Source organism: Eumetopias jubatus, unplaced genomic scaffold, assembly GCF_037043125.1.
Source record: "Eumetopias jubatus isolate StellerSeaLion01/CBP00866 unplaced genomic scaffold, mEumJub1_p1.0 scaffold_4, whole genome shotgun sequence".
In the NCBI taxonomy this organism is placed as follows: domain Eukaryota; kingdom Metazoa; phylum Chordata; class Mammalia; order Carnivora; family Otariidae; genus Eumetopias; species Eumetopias jubatus.
Window position 1 is genome coordinate 100069485 of NW_028274810.1, and position 21266 is coordinate 100090750.

Genomic DNA, 21266 nt, shown 5'->3' on the forward strand with positions numbered 1-21266 from the left:
AAATCCTCCGCTCTCCTCCTACTTCTCCCAGCCCCCAAAAGGGCCCCCCTCCTGAACCCCACCCCAAGCTGGCCTTCACAAGGCCCACCAGCCTGCCAGACCCTCTCAGCTTTCACGGCTATGACAACCACAGTGTTCCAATCACCTTCCATCGCTCTTGCAGCACCGTCTAGAATAATTCACATTTTACTGTTATTTAGCTTTTGCTCTTGGGGCCTCCCTAATGTCACCTCCCTGGCCTTGATGGCTGAGTGTTCTTCTCGCTGTAGCTGTCGCAACTGGGGATGTCATTTTGCCTTTCAGTCTTTCTTCCCTCATCTGCAAAATGGGGCCAACAATGTCTCACAGTGCCTGGCCGAGGGATCCATCTATGACTGTGCCAGTCCTTTCCTCTAGCGTGGGGTGGTCCCAGGGGCCGAAGGAAGGTGGGGGAACCAGGACAGAAGAGGAGGACTCAAGCCCCCCCCCCCAGGAACCCTTCTTTATCCAGTTGGATCTCTGCATTTCTAAGGGACCACTGGCATCACACTCAGATCATCTAGAAAGGGCACGCACAAGCCGTCTTTAAACAGCCATCACAGATTTCTCCAGCGGACGAAGGGATCTGGATTTACAAATTCCGGACGGACTCCCTGGGGCAGCTAATACCCCCTCCCAGGGCGGAACCACGGCAGCACGTGCTGCGCGGTCCCTGACTGTTTACAAAGCGCGTTTCGCTGACCTCCATCTCCTTGAAAACCTCTCACGACCCCGCAGGCTCCCTGTCATCACTTCCACTTGGCAGCAGAGGACACCAAGACTCTGGGAGGCGACGTGCCTTGCCCGAAGGGGCCCAACGTGTTGGCGCTCAGGGGCCCCAGCTGCACCCTCCAGAGGGGTCTGCCCTCCTCGGGGCTGGGGCTGCGAAGGGCTGAAAGGCCGGCGCTGGCCCCAGGGTACCGCTCGCTTGGCTCCGGAGCCTGGGGGCGCGCGTGGCGATGAGGGGCTGATGCTCTCGGCCGCAGCTGGGGCAGAGGGTGCAGCCCCCAGACATCTCGCCGCCGCACCGGAGGCATCCCAGGCGCGGCCCCGCGGGCGCGCGCTCCGGGCTCCGCCGGCGATCCGAGGCGCGCGCCCCTCCCCCGCCCTCCTGCGCGCGCGCGCCCCTCTCCACCTCTCCCTCGCGCGCGCGCCCCCCTCCCGCCGCCACCTCGCCCCTCCCGCGCGCGCGCGCGCGCGCGCCCCTCCCGCCGCCACCCCGCCCCCGCCGGTACCCTCGCCGGACCCGAGAGAGCGCGCCGCCGCCATCTTAGTTGCTGCCGCCGCCTCCAACCAAGCGCTACCTCGGCGGAGGGGAGGGCGCCCGCGGCCCGAGCGCGCGGCCCAGCGTCGCGGCGGCGGCTCGTCGTACCCCGGACTCGCCGCGGCGCGAAGCAGCCGGCTCCGGGCCGCGAGAGCCCTGCTCGGCGCCCCGCGCTCGTGCCTGCCGCTCCCGCCTCGGGCCGGCCGCGGCGCCGGGAGCCGGAGCGATGCTGCGCCGCCCTGCGCCCGCGCTGGCCCCGGCCGCCTGGCTGCTGCTGGCCGGGCTGCTGAGCGGCGGCGGGGTCTGGGCCTCGCGAGGTAAGCGGCGGGCCAGGGCGGGTCCGGGGGAGTCGGGGCGGACGCGGGGGGCCGGGGAAGCGGGGCTCCGTCCCCGGGCGGGGCGCCGGAGCCCCGGGTGGCGGCTGCGCGGGTCTGGAGGGGACGTGCAGACGGGCCCAGGGGTCGGTCCCCCTTCCTCCGCAGCGCCTGCAGGCGGGGGTGCACCCCGGTGAGAGGCCGTGTGCCTGTGTTGTGTGCTCAGATGTGCATCAGGCTGGGGGTGCACGCACAGTTTTTGGTGTGTGCTTACATAAGAGCCCACTCCTCCGCATCCCTTTCCAAGGATCCCGGTTCTCTGCTGCTGCACCGCGGACACCGCATCCTCGCCCCTTTCAGCCTCCTCCCGGGGTTCTTTAAATCTTGTCTGTTTTCAGACGAGCAGAAGCTGAAACTTCTCGCTCCCCACCCACGTTTCATCCAAAGGTGAAATTGTGATGAGGTTTACGATCGCGGGCTCACCCCGCGTTAGAAATCTGCATCTCCTCCACTCCTGACACCTTGGTGCAGTTTTTCTGACGGTGATTTAGATCGTTCAGGGGCTTAACACCACCCTCAACAGAAACCTCTCCGGTTCCTCAGGGCTGACATTATTGTACGGTTACTTGGCAGAAAAATATTTCTTAGTGAATTGTTTTGTTGTTGTTTTAACCTTCATCCACTTAACCTTTTAAACAGTACACGCTTTCTGATATTGACTGATCTTGCCAACGAAAAGCTTACGCATTGCAGATACTTGCTTCCGAATGGATCTTGGAATCGTAAACATTTTCCTTGGCCTTGGAGCAAAGTAATCTAGGTGCAGTCAATAGAGGACTTGGACTTGGATCTATTCTTTTGATTTTTTTATTTTTAATAAAAAATCTGGGGGGGAGAGCTGATGGAAATCTAAATGAAACGGTCATATTTCATATTAGCAAGCTCTTAAAAAAAAATCCTCATTTTCTCTTCCTTGGCATGACAGACGGAGTTAAGTATGGTGTTCACAAATTAAAGGGCGGAAGAGGCAAATGCGTCTTTTGTTCCGTGTTCCTTTCTTCACATTGGGGCTGATAAACTTTGAATACTTCGTTTCTAACATTGTTGAGTGTCATAGTCAAGTCTCAGTCACTAAGTATCTAATCGCTCTCAGTTTGATTTTTAAAAGTTACATCAAGCTGAGTTTGAAATGTTCTTTCCAGATGTGGAATGGAGGTCTGAAAGTCTAATATATCCAAGAGAAAATGTCAAAGTTCTGCTTCTCTTGGGGAAAACCCACACATTTCACAAAAATATGTGCTTGGATTGAGTATTTTGGGAACAGTTCAAATATATTTAGTCAGTGATAACATTTCTTGTTAAAATCCGTATTTTCTTGTTTGTCCATTCACCTCCATTTGCTAATCATTATTGAATTACTTGGGTTATTCAACAAATATAAATTTCAGCTATCAAATATCTTCATTGTGGTGGACTAACAGAACTCTTATGTGAAAGATGTGTTGACTTTCTAAGCTTTTCTTGGTGCATTTATAGTATTTAAGAATAATTAGTCTTCAAAATAAAAACACAGTTTAGACATCAGTTATTCTGTTGCTTTTTTTTTTCTTTCCCCCAGCCTGCAAGGTAGAAAATGTCTTGCGAGTATTACAAGAAATGCTAATAAAATGGTTTCATTTTGGGGGGTTACAAGTGGATTTTATATGTAAGTATGCAATTTGTAGAGACACTTTCTGTGGGCTCATTTTAGAAGGTGATCATTTCAACTAATATTCTGACTTTTGTATTGCTCTAAGACAGTATGACATGAACTGCTGGCCATACTCTAGCTACCTCTAATGATTATTAATGGGATAAATATCACGTATAGATTGCTGGAGAGAATGTTAGGTTTTGTAATATACATTGCATGTTGACTATTAATTAGTTGTTTAATAGAGAACTCCGAATTTCACTTTAATTTGTAGCTGTCGTTCTTAAAAAACATCGAGTAAATCAAAATATTAGGCACATCCTTGGCATGCCCTAGGCTGCCTGCTTTCTCTCCAGTCAGTCAATGATCAAGAAACAGTAAATTGAAATGGAGCATATAGAAAGCTTATGAATATATATATATATATATATATATTTTAATGCGAGCACGGACTGTATTTCAAAGCCAAAGGAATTATTTTCATTGTTATTGTCCTGTTTGTTTGCGCACAGACTTCTCAGTGAGGCCTCCCCTCGCCATCCTCTGTGAAATTTCATCTCTCCCTGATCCCCTGAATCCTCCGTTCCCTGCCTTACTTTTCCTCTTTCCATAGCACTTGATCCCATTCAAACAGCCTTATTCTGTTTATTGTCTGTCTCCCCTCACTAGGACAGAGGCCCCGAGATGGGGAGGTGTTTGATCTGTTTTGTTCGCATGTGAATCCTGGACAACTCTTACCTCAGTTTCGACAGCATAGTATTTTTATGTCCTAATTTTCATCTGACAGATAAATGTTATATACTGAAAAAGGCATTACAGACTATAAAACAAACCTAAATTCTGCATTATGATATAGAAATTCATTAGTAGATAATTTTTCAAGGATCTTTGATTGCGGTGTTGGGGATATTAGACCGTAAAAATCTGTAGCAGCTTTTGAAGGCTGTAGCTTTGTGGCCACCACTCTGCATCTAATTTTTTTTTTTTTAAGATTGTATTTATTTATTTGCTAGAGAGAGAGAGAGAGGGAGAGTACAATCAGGGGGAGCGGCAGGCAGAGGGAGAAGCAGGCTCCCTGCTGAGCAAGGAGCCCCATGTGGGACTCCATCCCAGCGCCCTGAGATCATGACTTGAGCTGAAGGCAGACGCTTAACCATCTGAGCCACCCAGGCGCCCCTGAGTCTAATTTTTAAAAATACTGTAATTCTCTGCTTTTTTGGAAAGTGGTTTCTTAATTTGTTACCCTGTTTTTCAGAAGTAACTTTGAGGAAAAGTCCTTTGAATACAGACTTCAATATTATACTTAATCTAACAGTTGTATTGCTGGGAGTAAATTGTCATTTATTTCAAATAGGAGACCTATAACTGCTAAAGAAATAAGATAGATTTTTAAAAATAATTTAATTTTTTTATTTATTAATTTTTTTTTAGATTTTATTTTATTTGACAGAAAGAGAGTACGAGCAGGGGGAAGCGGCTGAGGGAGAGAGAGGGAGAAGCAGGCTCCCTGCTGAGCTCTATCCCAGGACCCTGGGATCATGACCTGAGCTGACGGCAGAAGCTTATCTGACTGAGCCACCCAGGCACCCCAGATGATAAAATATTAATAATTCTGAATGTATTGCAGTTTAAGAGCTCTAACTCAGTTAACTGGAACCTTCAGTTAACTAGAGTTCATCTTCTGGCTGCAGACCCCTTTTAGGCAGAAAAGCATAAAACCAAGCAGTTTCATAGGAATTCTTTTGCAAAAGGAAGTTTTAGAAGTTCATATCATACATTATCTGTGTCCGTACTATTTGATTTTTAAATGGAAAAAAAAAGCAATTAATATTTCAGTTTTAGGTATGAAGAATATGACCCATAAATGAAATTTTAATGAAATAAAACATTTTTGCATTCAAGTTAGAAAATGCTGTAATTCCATGATACTGGTTTCAGGACTTGGCTAAGTTTATTAAACCATCTCTTAATGTTTAATGTGAGGATGTTAAAGTTTTAAGACATTTTTAAAAAGGATTGAGTGATTTTTTATTTTATTTTTTTTAAAAGATGATTTATTTGACAGAGGGAGAGAGAGCACAAGCAGGGGGAGCAGCAGAGGGAGAGGGAGAAGCAGGCTCCCTGCTCAGCAGGGAGCCCGATGCCGATGCCGGGCTTGGATCCCAGGACCCTGGGGTCATGACCTGAGCCGAAGGCAGTCTGAGGCACCCAGGTGCCCCAGGATTGAGTTATTTTTATTGTTGCTTCCTAAGGCAGGAAAATATAAATTTCAGGGCCAAGGGTAAAGTTTTCATTTATAAGAGTTGAAACAAAATAGGAGGTCTGATTATCCTGAAAATCACCAAGAGTCTATTTCTAACTTACTCTGGTTAATTGGGGCGTAAGATCATTATGCTTTAAAAAAAATATGTCTTTTTCTGTGGTCTTGATTTGGTAAGAGCAGAGGTATTTGAAGATATGTTGTATCTTTTATAAATGCAATTTAAGATAATTGATTTGTTACAAAATGCAGAGTTTGGTACAGCTTCAGAAATAGGGATTCAAGATTGGGGGAAATGATTTACACGGCATTGTGTTCTAGCACTGTATAAAAACAAAACAAAAGCGACATTTTGATATCAGTAGAGACTGTGCAAAAGCCAGAGATGGGAACCCTCAAACTGACGACATTCCCTTGCCTGCTGTGAGCTGATGATGTGCTATGGCCATCCTTTCTTAGGGCCACCACCGAGGAATGGGGATACTGCATTTGTCCCCGTTTTGATAGGTCCTTTCTTCTCTGTGTTTTAGGTGTATTTTTGTTCATTTTCTCATTTAGCTGTAGGATATCATTGTTAAAGTTTTTCACAAGATGTGTTGCCAAGGCTTTTTCATTTTTAAAGTTTTATTTATTTATTTTTTTAAGATTTTATTTTTTAATTTGACAGAGAGAGAGAGACACAGCAAGAGCAGGAACACAAGCAGGGGGAGTGGGAGAGGGAGAAGCAGGCCTCCTGCCGAGCAGGGAGCCCGATGCGGGGCTCGATCCCAGGACCCTGGGATCATGACCTGAGCCAAAAGCAGACGCTTAACGACTGAGCCACTCAGGCGCCCCTCATTTTTATTTTTTTTATTTTTTATTTATTTATTTATTTATTTATTTATTTATTTTTAAGATTTTATTTATTTGACAGAGAGAGCACAAGCAGAGGGAGAAGCAGGCTCCCTGCTGAGCAAGGAGCCCAATGTGGGACTCGATCCCAGGACCCTGGGACCATGACCCGGGCCGAAGGCAGACGTTTAACTGACTGAGCCACCCAGGCGTCCCAGGTGCCCCTCATTTTTAAAGTTTTAGATGAAAATTCATTTACTTCAAAGTAACTGAGAACATCTTAAAAACCTATAAAACACATCTTCTATTCCAGAACCCCGGTAAGAAGTAGGTGGTACCATAGTAAAGGAGGAATCGTGTTTTCCTTTTTTACCTTAGGTCAGACGTGAATATTATCTTTCAGCCATCTGTTTTGGACCAGTGTGATTCTCTTGTGACAAGAACTTTTTAGAATCTGCTACTTTTCAAGTCTACCTTGATCTGTACTTTCTTTAAACTCATTGTTTAGGGCAAAAGAAGACTCTCTTTTCTTCATCCCCTCATTTATTTTTTTTAAAGATTTATTTGAGAGAGAGAGAGAGAGAGAGAGAGTGCATGCTCGTGCATGTGTGTGGGTGGGCAGTGGAGGGGAGAGACAGAGAGAATCTCGAGCAGATCCCCCACTGAGTGCAGATCCCGATGCAGGGCTCAGTCCCAGGACCCCAAGATCACAACCTGAGCCGAAACCGAGTCAGGCGCTCAACTGACTGTGCCCCCCAAGTCCTCTCTTCGTCCCCTTTTTTTAAAGTTGTTTTTGTTTTGTTTTTTTTTAAGATTCTGGGTTTTAAAGATTTTATTATTAGAAGTTATTTTTTATTTTATTTATTTGTTTTTCAAAGATTTTATTTATTAGAGAGCACAAGCAGGGGAGCAGCAGAGGGAGAGGGAGAAGCAGACTCCCCACTGAGCAAGGAGCCTGATGTGGGGCTCGATCTCAGGACCCTGAGATCATGACCTGAGCCAAAGGCAGCTGCTTAACCAACTGAGCCACCCAGGTGCCCATAAAAATTTTATTTTTTTTAACTTTTTTATTTTTTATTTTTTTAAGAGAGAGAGCATGCATGAGCAGGGGTGCCAGGGGCGGGGGGAGGGCAGGGAGGGGCAGAGGGAGAGAGAATCTTAAGCAGGCTCCATGCCCAGCGCAGGGCTCAATCTCATGACCCTGAGATCATGACCTGAGCCGAAATCAGGAATTGGTTGCTTAGCTGACAGAGCTCTGTGCCCAGTGTGGGGCTCGAACTTACAACCCTGAGATCAAGAATCGCATGCTTTACTGGCTGAGCCAGCCAGGGACCCCTAATAGTTTTGTTTGTTTGTTTGTTTGTTTTAAGTAAGTTCTGCATCCAGTGTGGGGCTTGAATTCACGACCCTGAGATCAAGAGGTACATGCTCTACTGACTGGTCCAGCCAGGCATCCTCATTTCAGAACAGTTTCAGCACCCCAAAGAGGAGCCCCTGAGCCTTTAACTGTCACTCTAATTTCCCCTTTTCCCCAGCTTTTGGCAACCACCAATCTACTTCCTGTCTCTATGGATTTGCCTGTTCTGGGCATTTCGTATCACCTACTATATGTGATCTGTTTGTGACTGGCTTCTTTCATTTGATGTTTTAAAGGTTCGTCTATGTTGTAACGTGTATCAGAACTTCCTTCCTTTTTATGGCTGAATAATATTTGCCATAGGTTTGTGTCCCTCCAAGATTCGTATGTTGAAACCAAATCCCCAATATCATGGTATTTGGAGATGGGGCTTTTGAGAGGGGATTAGGGTCTGAGGGTAGAGCCCTCATGAGGCATGAGTTCCCTTATAAAAGAGAACCCAGAGACCTCCCTAGTCCCTTCCACCAAGTGAAGACACAGCGAGAACATGGCCAGCTGCAGACCAGAAGAGGGATCTCACCAGAACTCAAACATGTGGGCACCTTGATCTTGGACTTCCCAGTCTCTGGATCTGTGAGAAGTAAATTTCTGTTGTTCATAAGTCACCCAGTCTATGGTATTTTGTTTTGGCAGCCCAAATAGACTAAGACACTATTTCTTTGTATGGATAGACCACATTTTGTTGATGTGTTCATCAGTCGGCGGATATTTGGGTGGTTTTCCATTTCGTGGCTACTGTGAATAATGCTGCTCTGCCCATTTGTGTGCAGGCTTTGTGTGCACATATATTTTCAGTTCTCTGGGGTGTACACCCAAGAGTGGAATTGCTGAGTCGCATGGTCACTGTTTAACATGTTGGGGGACCTGCAGAAGCATTTCCCAGAGTAGCTGCACCACCTTACACTTACTCTTGACCTCTGTAATTGCTCCTGGGAGCTTTTTTCTATTTTTTTTTTTTTTTAAGATTTTATTTATTTATTTGACAGAGAGAGAGTGAGAGAGGGAACACAAGCGGTGGGGGGGTGGGAGAGGGAGAAGCAGGCTTCCTGGTGAGCAGGGAGCCCGATGCGGGACTTGATCCCAGGACCCTGGGATCATGACCTGAGCCAAAGGCAGACCCTTAATGACTGAGCCACCCAGGCGCCCCCTGGGAGCTTTTTTCTAATCAGATACTTATTTCATGGTTGTCGGCCTTTTCTTACAAGGGTTTTAAGTTGCTGATGTTTTCCTGCTCTAGGGATAAATTGGTGTTTCATCCAACCAGCCCCTTCCTCCACCGTCCTCTACCGTATCATTTCTAACGTCGAAAGTTCTGCCCTCTACACCTAAGTAGCCTTCCCTGTAAAAACAGATATTTCTTCACACTTCCCTGACATTTGATCATTCAGCCTGGGCACCTGCTAGCACAAAAAGCAACACTTTCCTGAAAAAACAGAGACTGGAGTTGGCTTTCCTTAGGTCTGAAGCTTACCAGTCCTTCAGCTCTTTGCCTCATCCAGCCCTGCAGCTCTTTTGTTTTTACCACCTCTCACTTTAAGAAAGGCTGAAACCGTTTGCAGCCTGCGTCCAACCCCAGGCTCTGATTTCTGGCTGTGATGAGGAATAAGCTCATAAGGTACAGACTCTGTGGTTGGGGGACAAGCAGAGTGAACCTCCAGCTTCCAGGAGCAGGGTTTAACTTTTTGAAAGGAAACGGATGAAATGCTAGAATTCTTTTTTTTTTCTTAAAGATTTTATTTATTCCAGAAACAGAGACAGAGAGAGAGCCAGCGAGCAGAGGGAAAGGGACAAGCAGACTCCTCGCCTAGCGTGGAGCCTGATGCAGGGCTCAATCCCAGGACCCTGAGATCATGACCTGAGCCGAAACCAAGAATTGGACACTTACCTGACTGAGCCAGCCAGGTGCCCCCGAAATGCTAGAATGCTTCAACAACTAGTTTAGAATATGACGTTTCTTCATTCATTACATTTTTGTTCTGCTAATTGGCTAAAAAGTGTGTTTTTTTACAGTGAATTATTTTGTCTCCTTTGATTTTATTCTTAAGTAACGATTTCTTATTTATCTGGTCTTTTTTTTTAAGTTTTTAAAAAAAGTTTTTTAAAAGATTTTATTTATTCATTTGAGACAGAGATACAGAGAGAGACAGAGAGAGCATGAGCAGGGAGAGAGGCAGAGGGAGAGGGAGAAGCAGGCTCCCCGCTGAGCCGGGAGCCTGATGTGGGGCTTGATCCCAGGACCCTGGGATCATGACCTGAGCCGAAGGCAGACGCTTAACCGTCTGAGCCACCCAGGTGCCCCTATTTATCCAGTCTTTAATCATAGTATAAAATACTTAGAAAAATGTATGTCTTCAGATTCAAAACGAATTTTATTTTTTATTTTTTTAAGATTTTATTTATTTATTTAAGAGAGAGAGAGAGAGAAACAGCATGAGAGGGGAGAAGGTCAGAGGGAGAAGCAGGCTCCCCGCTGAGCCGGGAGCCTGATGTGGGGCTTGATCCCAGGACCCTGGGATCATGACCTGAGCCGAAGGCAGTCGCTTAACCAACTGAGCCACCCAGGTACCCTCAAAGTGAATTTTAAAACTCAGTGAATATGAATGGCATCTTTGCTTAAGACCTATTTAAGGTGTAACAAGGACATTCTGAGCTCTTCCTAATACTTAAAAATTTTTTTCTTGTATAATACAATACTTTCATTTTAAGGATCACCAAGAAAAAACTTGATTGTCATAAACTTAAATTGAAGATATGTAAAACTTGAAAATGATTTGTATGAAGTTGTCTATTGTGGCTTTTAAAGAACATAATTTATTATGTCTGAAATGCAGAATCCAGTCACATTTAATTTTACATATTTTAGATGTAGTTAATGATGAATATTGAGAGGACTAGCTGCATAATATGTGGGGCCAAGTGCAAGATCAAAGTGCAGGCCCCTTTTCTCAAAAATTATTAATAATTTCAAGATGACAAAGAGCATTAAACCAAGCATGGGGCCCAGCAAACCTAGAAAATTGTCTTGAGTGTTGATAGACTTACATGGCAGGGTATTAATAGTCGGAAGGTGGGCCTGGCCCTGGCATTTTCACCAGAGCCCTTGGTCCTCTGGACCTGCTCAGGTGAACCAGTTTATGCCCTGCCTTCCTTCCTCAGCAGCACCTTCCCCTGACGCCCCCCTCCTCGTGGCAAGACTGGTCGCCTTAGGGTGGGGGGTGTTCACTCTTCCCTCCTCAGCACCTAGCAAAGGACAGAGTATACTCAGCTTACAATAGTGTCAGCAAATCAGAGGTAGAAGCTAATTGAGGAATAGGGTTGCTTTTGATTTGGGGGATAAAAGCCTTTGCCTCAGCAGATTATGTTTACTTTTAAAATGCCTTGACTAGTTCATGTCAGTTTCCTATTACTTATGGAATCGGTAACAAGGACAAAAGAAATAATTAAAATTCTTGGATAACCCCTAATCTTTTTTTGCCACGCTTTTCAAACATTCATCAGAGTAGCTAGTAAGTAGCGAAATGCACTGGCTTGAATGAATTTTCTTCCTAGGCCCCACTCACTTGGGCTGCAGTTATTATAGGAACCCCACAGGGATTAAAAGGTGGGCAGGGGCCGTTCTCAGTATGGGAACACCTCAGTTACTAGTGCTGTGATAATAGGGTACCTTGATAATCCCCAGCCTGTATTATAAAGCCCTGAATTGGCAGTGTTTTTGAGCTTGCTTCTGAGTTGTTTGTAAGAAATCCATTAATATCTGCCCATGATTCCTGAATGAAGCATTTTCATTTGGCAAGGGTTTAAAAAGTCCATGCCTGGAGCGCCTGGGTGGCTCAGTCCTTAAGCGTCTGCCTTCGGCTGTGGTCATGATCTCAGGGTCCTGGGATCGAGCCCCACATTGGACTCCCTGCTCGGCGGGAAGCCTGCTTCTCCCTCTCCCACTCCCCCTGCTTGTGTTCCCTCTCTCGCTGTGTCTCTCTCTGTCAAATAAATAAAATCTTTAATAAATAAATAAGTAAATAAGTAAGTAAATAAATAAATAAAAAGTCCACGCCCAAGTGTAAGAAACTGCTCGTTTAAGAGAAGCAACTAATAAGCATCTTCCAAACATTCACAGCCCAGAAGAGAAAGTGACTTAAATTTTTTTTTTTATATGAGATCGGTCATTTTTAAACCTGGAGGAACATGTACCAGTGGGATATTTTCATAACAACGTCTCCCTTTTTCCCCCATGGTGACTTTAATAACAACTGTAACGTTAATATTTACTTGATGAAATGTTTTAGATAGGTCATCAATGCCAGTGATTAGTATATATTTGCTTATTCAGTTGATAAAATTTATTAACCCCGAGACGCCTGGGTGGCTCAGTCGTTAGGCGTCTGCCTTCGGCTCTGTCATGATCCCAGCGTCCTGGGATCGAGCCCCACATTGGGCTCCTTGCTCAGTGAGGAGCCTGCTTCTCCCTCTCCCTCTGCTGCTCCCCCTGCTTGTGCTCTCTCTCTCTGACAAATAAATAAATAAAAATCAGTAAAAATATATTAACCCCACTTTTTCTAGAATTGTTCTTTGAGTATTCTTGAAAGGCTTGAGGTTTTTACCACTACTTTAAAAAAGTAATGCATAAGGCAAGTATGTATTTGTTGCATTTTTTTCTCTTCCTATTAAGTGTGTATTTATGTGGTTTTCAGTGCTGATGGACAGAGTGGAACGAGGGGCAGCGAGAAAGCAAATGTGGGCCACTTGGACCAGGCTTTGATGGTTTAGGCCTGAAGGAGGAATGCTAGAAGGGTTTCCTGAAGTTCCTGTTTTATCTGGAAACCCAGCTCAGTGGTGTAGGAGAGCAGATAGGGATTTGGGGCAGAAGCCTTGACTTGGAACAGAGCAGTTCTGACTGTACCTTCTTATCTTTGGGAAATTCAAGTACAGGCAGGCAAACTGAGGCAGGCTGGTGCAGTGAGCAGTGACGGGGCCACCACACCCTCAGCAGTGGCTAACAAAAATTAGATGCCTGGGTATGAGCTCTGTGACCACCTCAGCTCCGTGAGGTCTTTTCATTCAGCTGTTAGCCCCAAGCTTTGACTTGATGTGTTGCTTCCTGGCGCCCCCCCCCCCCCCCCCCGTTTCTAATTCCCAGGTGACCTGAAAAGGCAATTAATTTGTATCCACCTATTAGGAATTTAAGTTAGAACTCAAATTGCATTTTCCCCCTGTAAACATTGTTATAAACCCTTTAAGCTCTAAAAGTGATCGTCAGAAACACATTTAACCCATAACACAGGTGGAAACCAGGTATATTTGTAGTAAAACACAGCACACACACTATTACAGTATTAATTTTATAAACCAGAGATGAAGTGCTAAATATCATAATATCTGTGATTTATTTTAAAATATTTCAACAAATAATCAAATATATCAAAATGTTAACAATTGTTAAAAGTAGGTGATGAATAAAAAGGTTCATATCCTTCTAAAAAAAATACAGCAAGTAGGGCTTGAAGTAGTAGAGTGGCTTTAAAAGATTTTGTGGGGAGCATTAGCTGTGATCAGTCACACTTGGCTCACACCGGGACTGAAGAGGGTGACTTCGAAGTGACCTGGCCCCTGAAAGGGACGGGTGGGAAAGCGACCCGTTCATTGTGATCTTGGAGAGGAGGAAAGAAGCGGGGAGACGTGGGCCAGCAGGCCCCCTGGTGACCAGGTGGCAACACTGCAGGGGTGGCTGAAGCCTGTGGGGGCGTGGGGGTGTGCAGGATGGGTGCCAAGGGCTTTCTGCCAATAGCTGTGTCTACCACATGAACGCCTGTGTGTGCAGGTCACCCCTTGTAGAGAATGCTTACTCGTGTGCATCATTTAAAGGAATGACTTATGGTCACACGTACTTTCATCAAAGAAGATTTTACTTAAGAATTGCCATTTAAAACCATTGCTTAGGGCGCCTGGGTGGCTCAGTTGGTTAAGCGACTGCCTTCGGCTCAGGTCATGATCCTGGAGTCCCGGGATCGAGTCCCACATCGGGCTCCCTGCTCGGCAGGGAGTCTGCTTCTCCCTCTGACCCTCTTCCCTCTCGTGCTCTCTCTCTCTCATTCTCTCTCTCTCAAATAAATAAATAAAAATCTTTAAAACCATTGCTTAGGGGCGCCTGGGTGGCTCAGTCGTTAAGCGTCTGCCTTCGGCTCAGGTCATGATCCCAGGGTCCTGGGATCGAGCCCCGCATCAGGCTCCCTGCTCCGCGGGAAGCCTGCTTCTCCCTCTCCCACTCCCCCTGCTTGTGTTCCCTCTCTCGCTGTCACTCTCTCTGTGTCAAATAAATAAAATCATTAAAAAACAAAACAAAACATTGCTTGAATTGTCCAAGTTCCAGAGTGTATACAAATTAAATTTACTTCTTGTAGAGTTAATTTACTAAAGCAAATGTAAAAGAGATGGTTTACATAACCCCCAAATATTCTTGATTGGATGTGTACGTGTTGTTTACTGGTGGTCATCCATTCTAAATAGTGGTGACCTGGTGACTTCTAAGAGTACCGAATGATAAAGGATGCCTGCAGGCCCCCTCTTCAAATCATTGTTTAGGATGGTCTCTGAGGCAGTGTTTCCCTAAGGGTGTTACGTGGTTAGGTGTTATTTGGCAAAAGAGGTTTGTCATACCAAAGTTTGGGAAATGCTGTCAACGCTGTAGGACTTCTCAGAATCCTTAGCAGACTGTGTTGAAGAATTGCTGGGGGTGAGGGATGGGGAGGTATAATCCACATTCATCCAGCTAAAGACCATGGACTCTTCCGTGACACCACTGTACATTGGAACACAGTTTGGGAAATGCTGTCACCTCCATATTGTAGAAAAAGAAAAATACGATTTAGTGCAAAAAGAATAGGTTAAAATGACCTAAAATACTGCCTCTTTGAGATCACTAGTCTTAACCCTTTTGTGTATTTCTCTAGATTTTTTCTCTTGTAAAAATTTAAGTAGTCAAAGTTTTATTTATTTTTTATTTTTTTTTAAAAGATTTTATTTATTTGAGAGAGAGAGAGAATGAGAGATAGAGAGCATGAGAGGGAAGAGGGTCAGAGGGAGAAGCAGACTCCCCGCTGAGCAGGGAGCCCGATGCGGGACTCGATCCCGGGACTCCAGGATCATGACCTGAGCCGAAGGCAGTCGCTTAACCAACTGAGCCACCCAGGCGCCCCAGTAGTCAAAGTTTTAAACAAAATTGAGTCCACTTTATACGAGTTGTTTTGTAACTTTCTCAGTGTCATTAATTAAACATTTGTCCCGGGCATGGTGGGTATATCCAGTAGAAGGATGTATGTAATAAGATCTATTTAACTAATCCTGTAGAGTTCCAGACTGTTTGGTCTCAGGAACCCCTGTGCTCTAAAAAATTATTGAAGACCTCAAAGAGTTTATGTGGGTTTTATCGATCACTATTTACTCTTAGAAATTAAACTGAGAACCTATTAAAATATTTTATTAACTTATTTAAAATAGCGGTAATAAACCCATTAAGTGATAACATTATTTACTATATTAAAATTGAAATATAGTTGGGCAACATTATATTTTTAACGAAACACACTGTGTTTTCCAAAACAAAAAACAATTTAGTGAGAAGACTGGCATTGTTTTACATTTTTGCTAATCTCTGTAATGTGGATTTAAGAGAAGTTAGCTAGATTCTGTATTCAACCCCTTGCTATCTGTTGTTTGGTTGAAGTCAGTGAAGAAAATTTAGCCTAGCACAGATATGTAGCTGGAGAAGGGAGGGCTTTGTGGACCTCCTGAAGGGGTCTTGGGGACCCCAGGAGTCCTCAGACCAACCACATTCTGATAACAGTGGTTGATGTCAACATACAGTTGAGGGATATGTCGCCTGTAATTTGCTTCTAAATAATAGATGAAGTAGAAAGCAAAGTTTGCAAAGGATTTGCTTAAAAAAAGAGAGAAATTAGAATTAATTGAACTGATTCCTGTAATCCTGTCTCTTTCTTATTTACATTGTCATTTGCTTTCTTGAGTGCTCTAGAAGACGGTGCGGCCCTGGGGCCCAGGCGTGGACTAGCCTGGAATGTGCAGATGGACAGCACATCTTGCTGCCACCCAGTGAGGGGCCTTTACACGTCGGCAGTCAATACCCTACATGTGAGGAATCCAGATCTCGTGTGCCTGTGGTTGATTACTTTGGTTTTCTTTTTAGTTTTACTGTAGGACAAATTTTTAATGAGGGAAAAGGCAAGAATAGGTGAAAAAGTAGATGTTAAAATCAGATTTATTTGGACTTCTTCTTTGGGAGTATACACTTTATTAGTATTTCTAGAATGAGATCTAGAAAAAAATCAAGCTTTTTTTTAAAGTTCAATACTTAAAAGAAAAAATTACCCTCTTTTTTTTCTTTATAAGATGGCCCTTTTGAGACCTTTAAATGGCTGATTTCATTGTAAAAGTGCTTTTTAAAACTACCCCAATAAAGGAAGTCTCTTGTGCTATTTGCTTTCTTTTCCTAAAAAATCTTTTGTAGTTTTCTCAGAATCTGGAATAAGTTATACATAAGTACCTGTCCTGTTTGTCTTGGTGGGGAATGGTTGGTTGGTCGTTTTGACAGGATTCTTGGTTAACCGATGACCTAGTTCTTGGACTATATTCCATAAATCCAATTTCCTCTTGAAAGGTCAAATCTGATCCTTTTCCCTCTTCTATGATAAAGTCCTTTAATTTTTTGTTGTTTAAAGATTTTATATTTAAATAATCTCCAGACCCAACATGGGGTTCAAACTCACAACTCTTAAGATCAAGAGTCGTGTACTCTTAGAACTGAGCCAGCCAGGTGCCCCAGCACCAGTCCTTTACTTTTAAAACCTGACAATTTGTGGGGCACCTGGGTGGCTCAGTCCTTAAGCGTCTGCCTCCGGCTCAGGTTGTGATCTCAGGGTCCTGGGATCGAGCCCCGCATGGATCGCCCTGCTCGCAGGAAGCCTGCTTCTCCCTCTCCAACTCCCCCTGCTTGTGTTCCCTCTTGCACTCTCTCTGTGTCAAATAAATAAATAAAAATCTTTAAAAAATAAAAAAATAAAACCTGACAATTTGTTTTCCTACTTAAGTAATCTCTGGTTACTTGTATATTATTGCATTGGAACTTCAAGTACTTTTTAAAACCTGGCCTAAAAACCTAATTTATCTAAAAAAACAGTTTCTGAATTAAATGGCCAGAATTCTAGAAATGGAGAGGATTTTAGAATCAATTTAGCTCAATCAGCCCATTTTACCAAAGAATAAACAAGTGAAGTTGTTATTTGTCAGTATGGTATTTTGTAGCTCATACTATGAAAAGCAGGAATATGTAGAGCCCCATCTAGAGTCCTTAACCCATTTTTTTCTGTAATAAAGAATATTCAGAGAGCATAAATTTGAGTGACTAGTTAGGAATATTTCATGTGCAGTTGAGTCAGGCATGATTATGAAATTGGAGTGGAGTTTTAAAAATTCTGGAGAAAGTACATTGTATTAAAGTTACATCATTTTTAATTCTGTAGCACTTGTTTGTGCAAACATCCCAGATGTTTGCACACTATGCCCAAATCACAGTGTCAGAGTTGACAGTGATTCTTGGCGTGTGATTTTTCTCTACAATGAGGACTGGCATCAGTTAGCCAGTGTCTGCTGGGATTCATCTAATCAGGGAGCTCCTTTCATTTTAGGGGGCAGCAGCCTTCATTGCCAGATTTAAATTTTTTTAAAAGATTTTATTTATTTGAGAAAAAGAGTGAGCAAGTGAGAGAGAGAACACGAGTAGGGGGAGAGGGAGAAGCAGGCTCCCTACTGAGCAGAGAGCCCCCCATGTGGGGCTCCATCCCTAGACCCTGGGATCATGACCTGAGCCGAAGCCAGATGCTTTAACTGACTGAGCCACCCAGGTTCCCCTGTCAGATTTAAATTAATGAACCTTTTTTTTTTTTTTTAAAGAGTAGTTTTAGGTTCAGAGCAAAATTGAGTGGAAAGTACATAGAGTTTTCATATACACTGTTCCCCACACATGTACAGCTTCCCCCACTTTTGACACCCCGCACTATAGTGTTAGATGTATTAAAATCGAAGAACCTGCAATTGACACATCATTATCACCCAGTCCATAATGTATGTTAAGGTTCACTCCTGGTGTTTGTTGTATATCCTGTGGGTTTTGACAAATGTATTCACTACTGTAGGATCATATAGAATAGTGTCAACTGCCCTAAAAATCCTCTGTGCTACACCTGTTCATTTCCTTCTCCACCCAACCCCTCAGCCACTGATCTTTTTACTGTCTCCATAGTTTTCCATTTTCTAGAATGTCGTAGAGTTGGAATCATACAGTACTTAGCCTTTTCAGCTTGGCTTCTTTCGCTTACTAACACGCTTAAAGTTCCTCCGTGTCTTTTCATGGAGGATAGCCTTTTTTTTTTTTTTTAAGATTTTATTTATTTATTTGAGAGAGAGAATGAGAGAGAGAGAGCATGAGAGGGGGAAGGGTCAGAGGGAGAAGCAGACTCCCCGCTGAGCAGGGAGCCTGATGCGGGACTTGATCCCGGGACTCCAAGATCATGACCTGAGCTGAAGGCAGCTGCTTAACCAACTGAGCCACCCAGGTGCCCCCCTCCTCCTTTTTTTTTAAGTGCTGAATAATCCTTGTCTGGATGGAGTACAGTTTATCCATGCACCTACTCTAAAGGACAGCTTGGTTGCTCCCAAGTTTTGGCAATTATGAAAAAAGTTGCCGTCAACATCCATGTGCAGGTTTTTGTGTGGACATAAGTTTTCTACTCGTTTGGGTAAATACCGAGGGGTGTGATTGCTGGATCATATGTTAAGAGTATGATTAGTTTTGTAAGAAACTTGCCAAACTGTCTTTCAAAGTGGCTCCCAGCAGCGATGAGTGAGAGTTCCTTATGCTCCATATCCTCCCCAGCATTTGGTGTTATCAGTGTTTTGGATTTTGGCCATTCGAATAGGTGTATAGTGGTATCATTGTTGTTTTAACTTGCAATTCCCTAATGACATATGATGTTGAACATGTTTTTACATGCTTACTTTCCATCTGTATATCTTTGATGAGGTGTCTGTTCAGGTCTTTTGCCCATTTAAAAAATCATTGTTTGTTGTCTTATTGTTGAGTTTGTGTGTTTGTTTTCTTATTGTTTGTATATTTTGGATAACAGTCATTTATCAAATGTGTCTTTTGCAAATATTTTCTCCTAGTTTGTCTTAGTTTCTCCTAGGCTTGTCTTCTCATTCTCCTGACATTACTTTTTACAGAGCAGAGGTTTTTAATTTTAATGTAATCCAATATATCAATTCTTTCTTTAATGGACTGTGTCATGACAGTGCCCAAGGTCATCTGCGTTTCCTCCTACATTATCTTCCAGGAATTTTATAGTTTCGCATTTCATATTTAGGTCTCCTGCATCCATTTGGATTTAATTTTTTGTGACAGGTGTAAGGTCCAGTTGTTCTGATACCATTTGTTGAAAAGATTTTGTTTCATTGTATTGCTTTTGATTCCTTGTCAAAGATCAGTTGACTGTATGTGGATCTACTTCTAGGCTCCATTCTGTTCTGTTGACCTATTTATTCTTTCACCAGTACCACACTGTGTCGATTACTGTAGCTTTGTGTAAAGCTTTTTTTTAAATTATTCTTTTTTTTAAAGATTTTATTTATTTGACAGAGAGAGACAGCGAGAGCAGGAACACAAGCAGGGGGAGTGGGAGAGGGAGAAGCAGGCTTCCTGCTGAGCAGGGAGCCCGATGTGGGGCTCGATCCCAGGCCCCTGGGACCATGACCTGAGCCGAAGGCAGATGCTTAACGACTGAGCCACCCAGGTGCCCTTGTATAAAGCTTTGTTCTTCTTCAATATTCAGTTGGCTATTTGGGGTCTTTTGCCTTCCTTTATAGATTTTGGAATCAGTTTATTGATACCCACAATATAACTCGCTGGGATTTTGATTGGAATTACATTGAGTCTATAGATCAAGTTGGAAAGAATTGCCATCCTGACTATATGGAGTGTTCTTCATGAACATGGAATATCTCTCCATTTATTTGGTTGTTTTTTTGATACCTTTGATTAGATTTTTCCTCATTTAGATCTTAGGCATAAATATGTTAGATTTTTACCCAAGCATTTAATTTTTTTGGTGCTAATGTAAATGGTAATGTGTTTTAAATTCTGTTCTGTTTGTTCACTGATAGTATGTAAGAAAGTGATTGATTTTTGCATATTAACCCTCTGTCCTGCAGCCTTGTTATAATCACTTATTATTTCCAGGAGTTTTTTTGTTGTTGTTAATTCTTTCACATTTTCTTTCTTTTTTTTTAAGATTTTATTTTTTTATGTAATTGACAGAGAGAGAGAGAGAGCGTGAGAGGGAACACAAGCAGGGGGAGTGGGAGAGGGAGAAGCATGTTTCCTGGTGAGCAGGGACCCCGATGCAGGGCTTGATCCCAGGACCCCGGGATCATGACCTGAGCCGAAGGCAGTCGCTTAACCAACTGAGCCACCCAGGCGCCCCTCTTTCACATTTTCTACATAGATGATCATGTATCATCTGAGAACAGAGGATGGTTTTACTTCTTCCATCCCCGTCTGCAGACCTTTTATTTCCTTTTCTAGTCTCATTTCATTAGCTAGGATTTCCAGGACAATGTTGAAAAGAAGTAGTCATAAGGCATGTTTTTGTCTTATTCCTCATTTTAGCAGGAGAGCTTCAAGTTTCTCACCATTAAGTATGATGTTAACTATAGGTATTTTGTAGATGTTCTTTACCAAGCTGAGGAAATTCCTTTCTTTCTTTTATTTTTTATTTTTTATTTTATTTTTAAGTAAGCTCTACGCCCAACATGGAGCTTGAACTCATGACCCTGAGATCAGGAGTTGCATGCTCTACTGAGTCCAGTGAGCCAGTCAGGCACCCCAGGAAATTCCTTTCTATTCCTAGCTTGCTGATAGTTTTTTTGTTTTTTTGTTTTTCCCAAGAAGTGTTGGATTTTGTCAAATGCTTTTTCTCCATCTTTTTTTTTTTTTTTTTAAGATTTATTTATTTGAGGGACACCTGGGTGGCTCAGTCAGTTAAACATCTGCCTTTGACTCAAGTCATGATCCCAGGGTCTTAGGATCAAGTCCTGCATTGGGCTCCTTTCTCAGCAGGGAGCCTGCTTCTCATTCTTTCTGCCGCTTCCCCTGCTTGTGCTCTCTCTCTCTCTCTGACAAAGAAATAAAATATGTATATATTTTTTAAAGATTTTATTTATTTATTTGAGAGATAGAGAGCACGAGAGGGAAGAGGGTCAGAGGGAGAAGCAGACTCCCTGCCGAGCAGGGAGCCCGATGTGGGACTCGATCCCGGGACTCCAGGATCATGACCTGAGCCGAAGGCAGTCGCTCAACCAACTGAGCCACCCAGGCGCCCCAATAAAATATTTTTTTAAAAAAAGAT

General features: G+C 43.6%; 1 protein-coding gene across 1 annotated transcript in view; it reads left to right on the forward strand.

The window, feature by feature from the left end:
- The first annotated feature begins 1293 nt into the window (after positions 1-1293).
- CLSTN1 (calsyntenin 1) overlaps positions 1294-21266 on the forward strand; it is a 78472-nt gene continuing 58499 nt past the window's right edge. Inside the window, exon 1 of the mRNA XM_028108152.2 lies at positions 1294-1599. Within this exon, the coding sequence (XP_027963953.2) occupies positions 1509-1599 (91 nt within the window). The 5' untranslated portion in view covers positions 1294-1508. The remainder of the gene's footprint in view (positions 1600-21266) is intronic.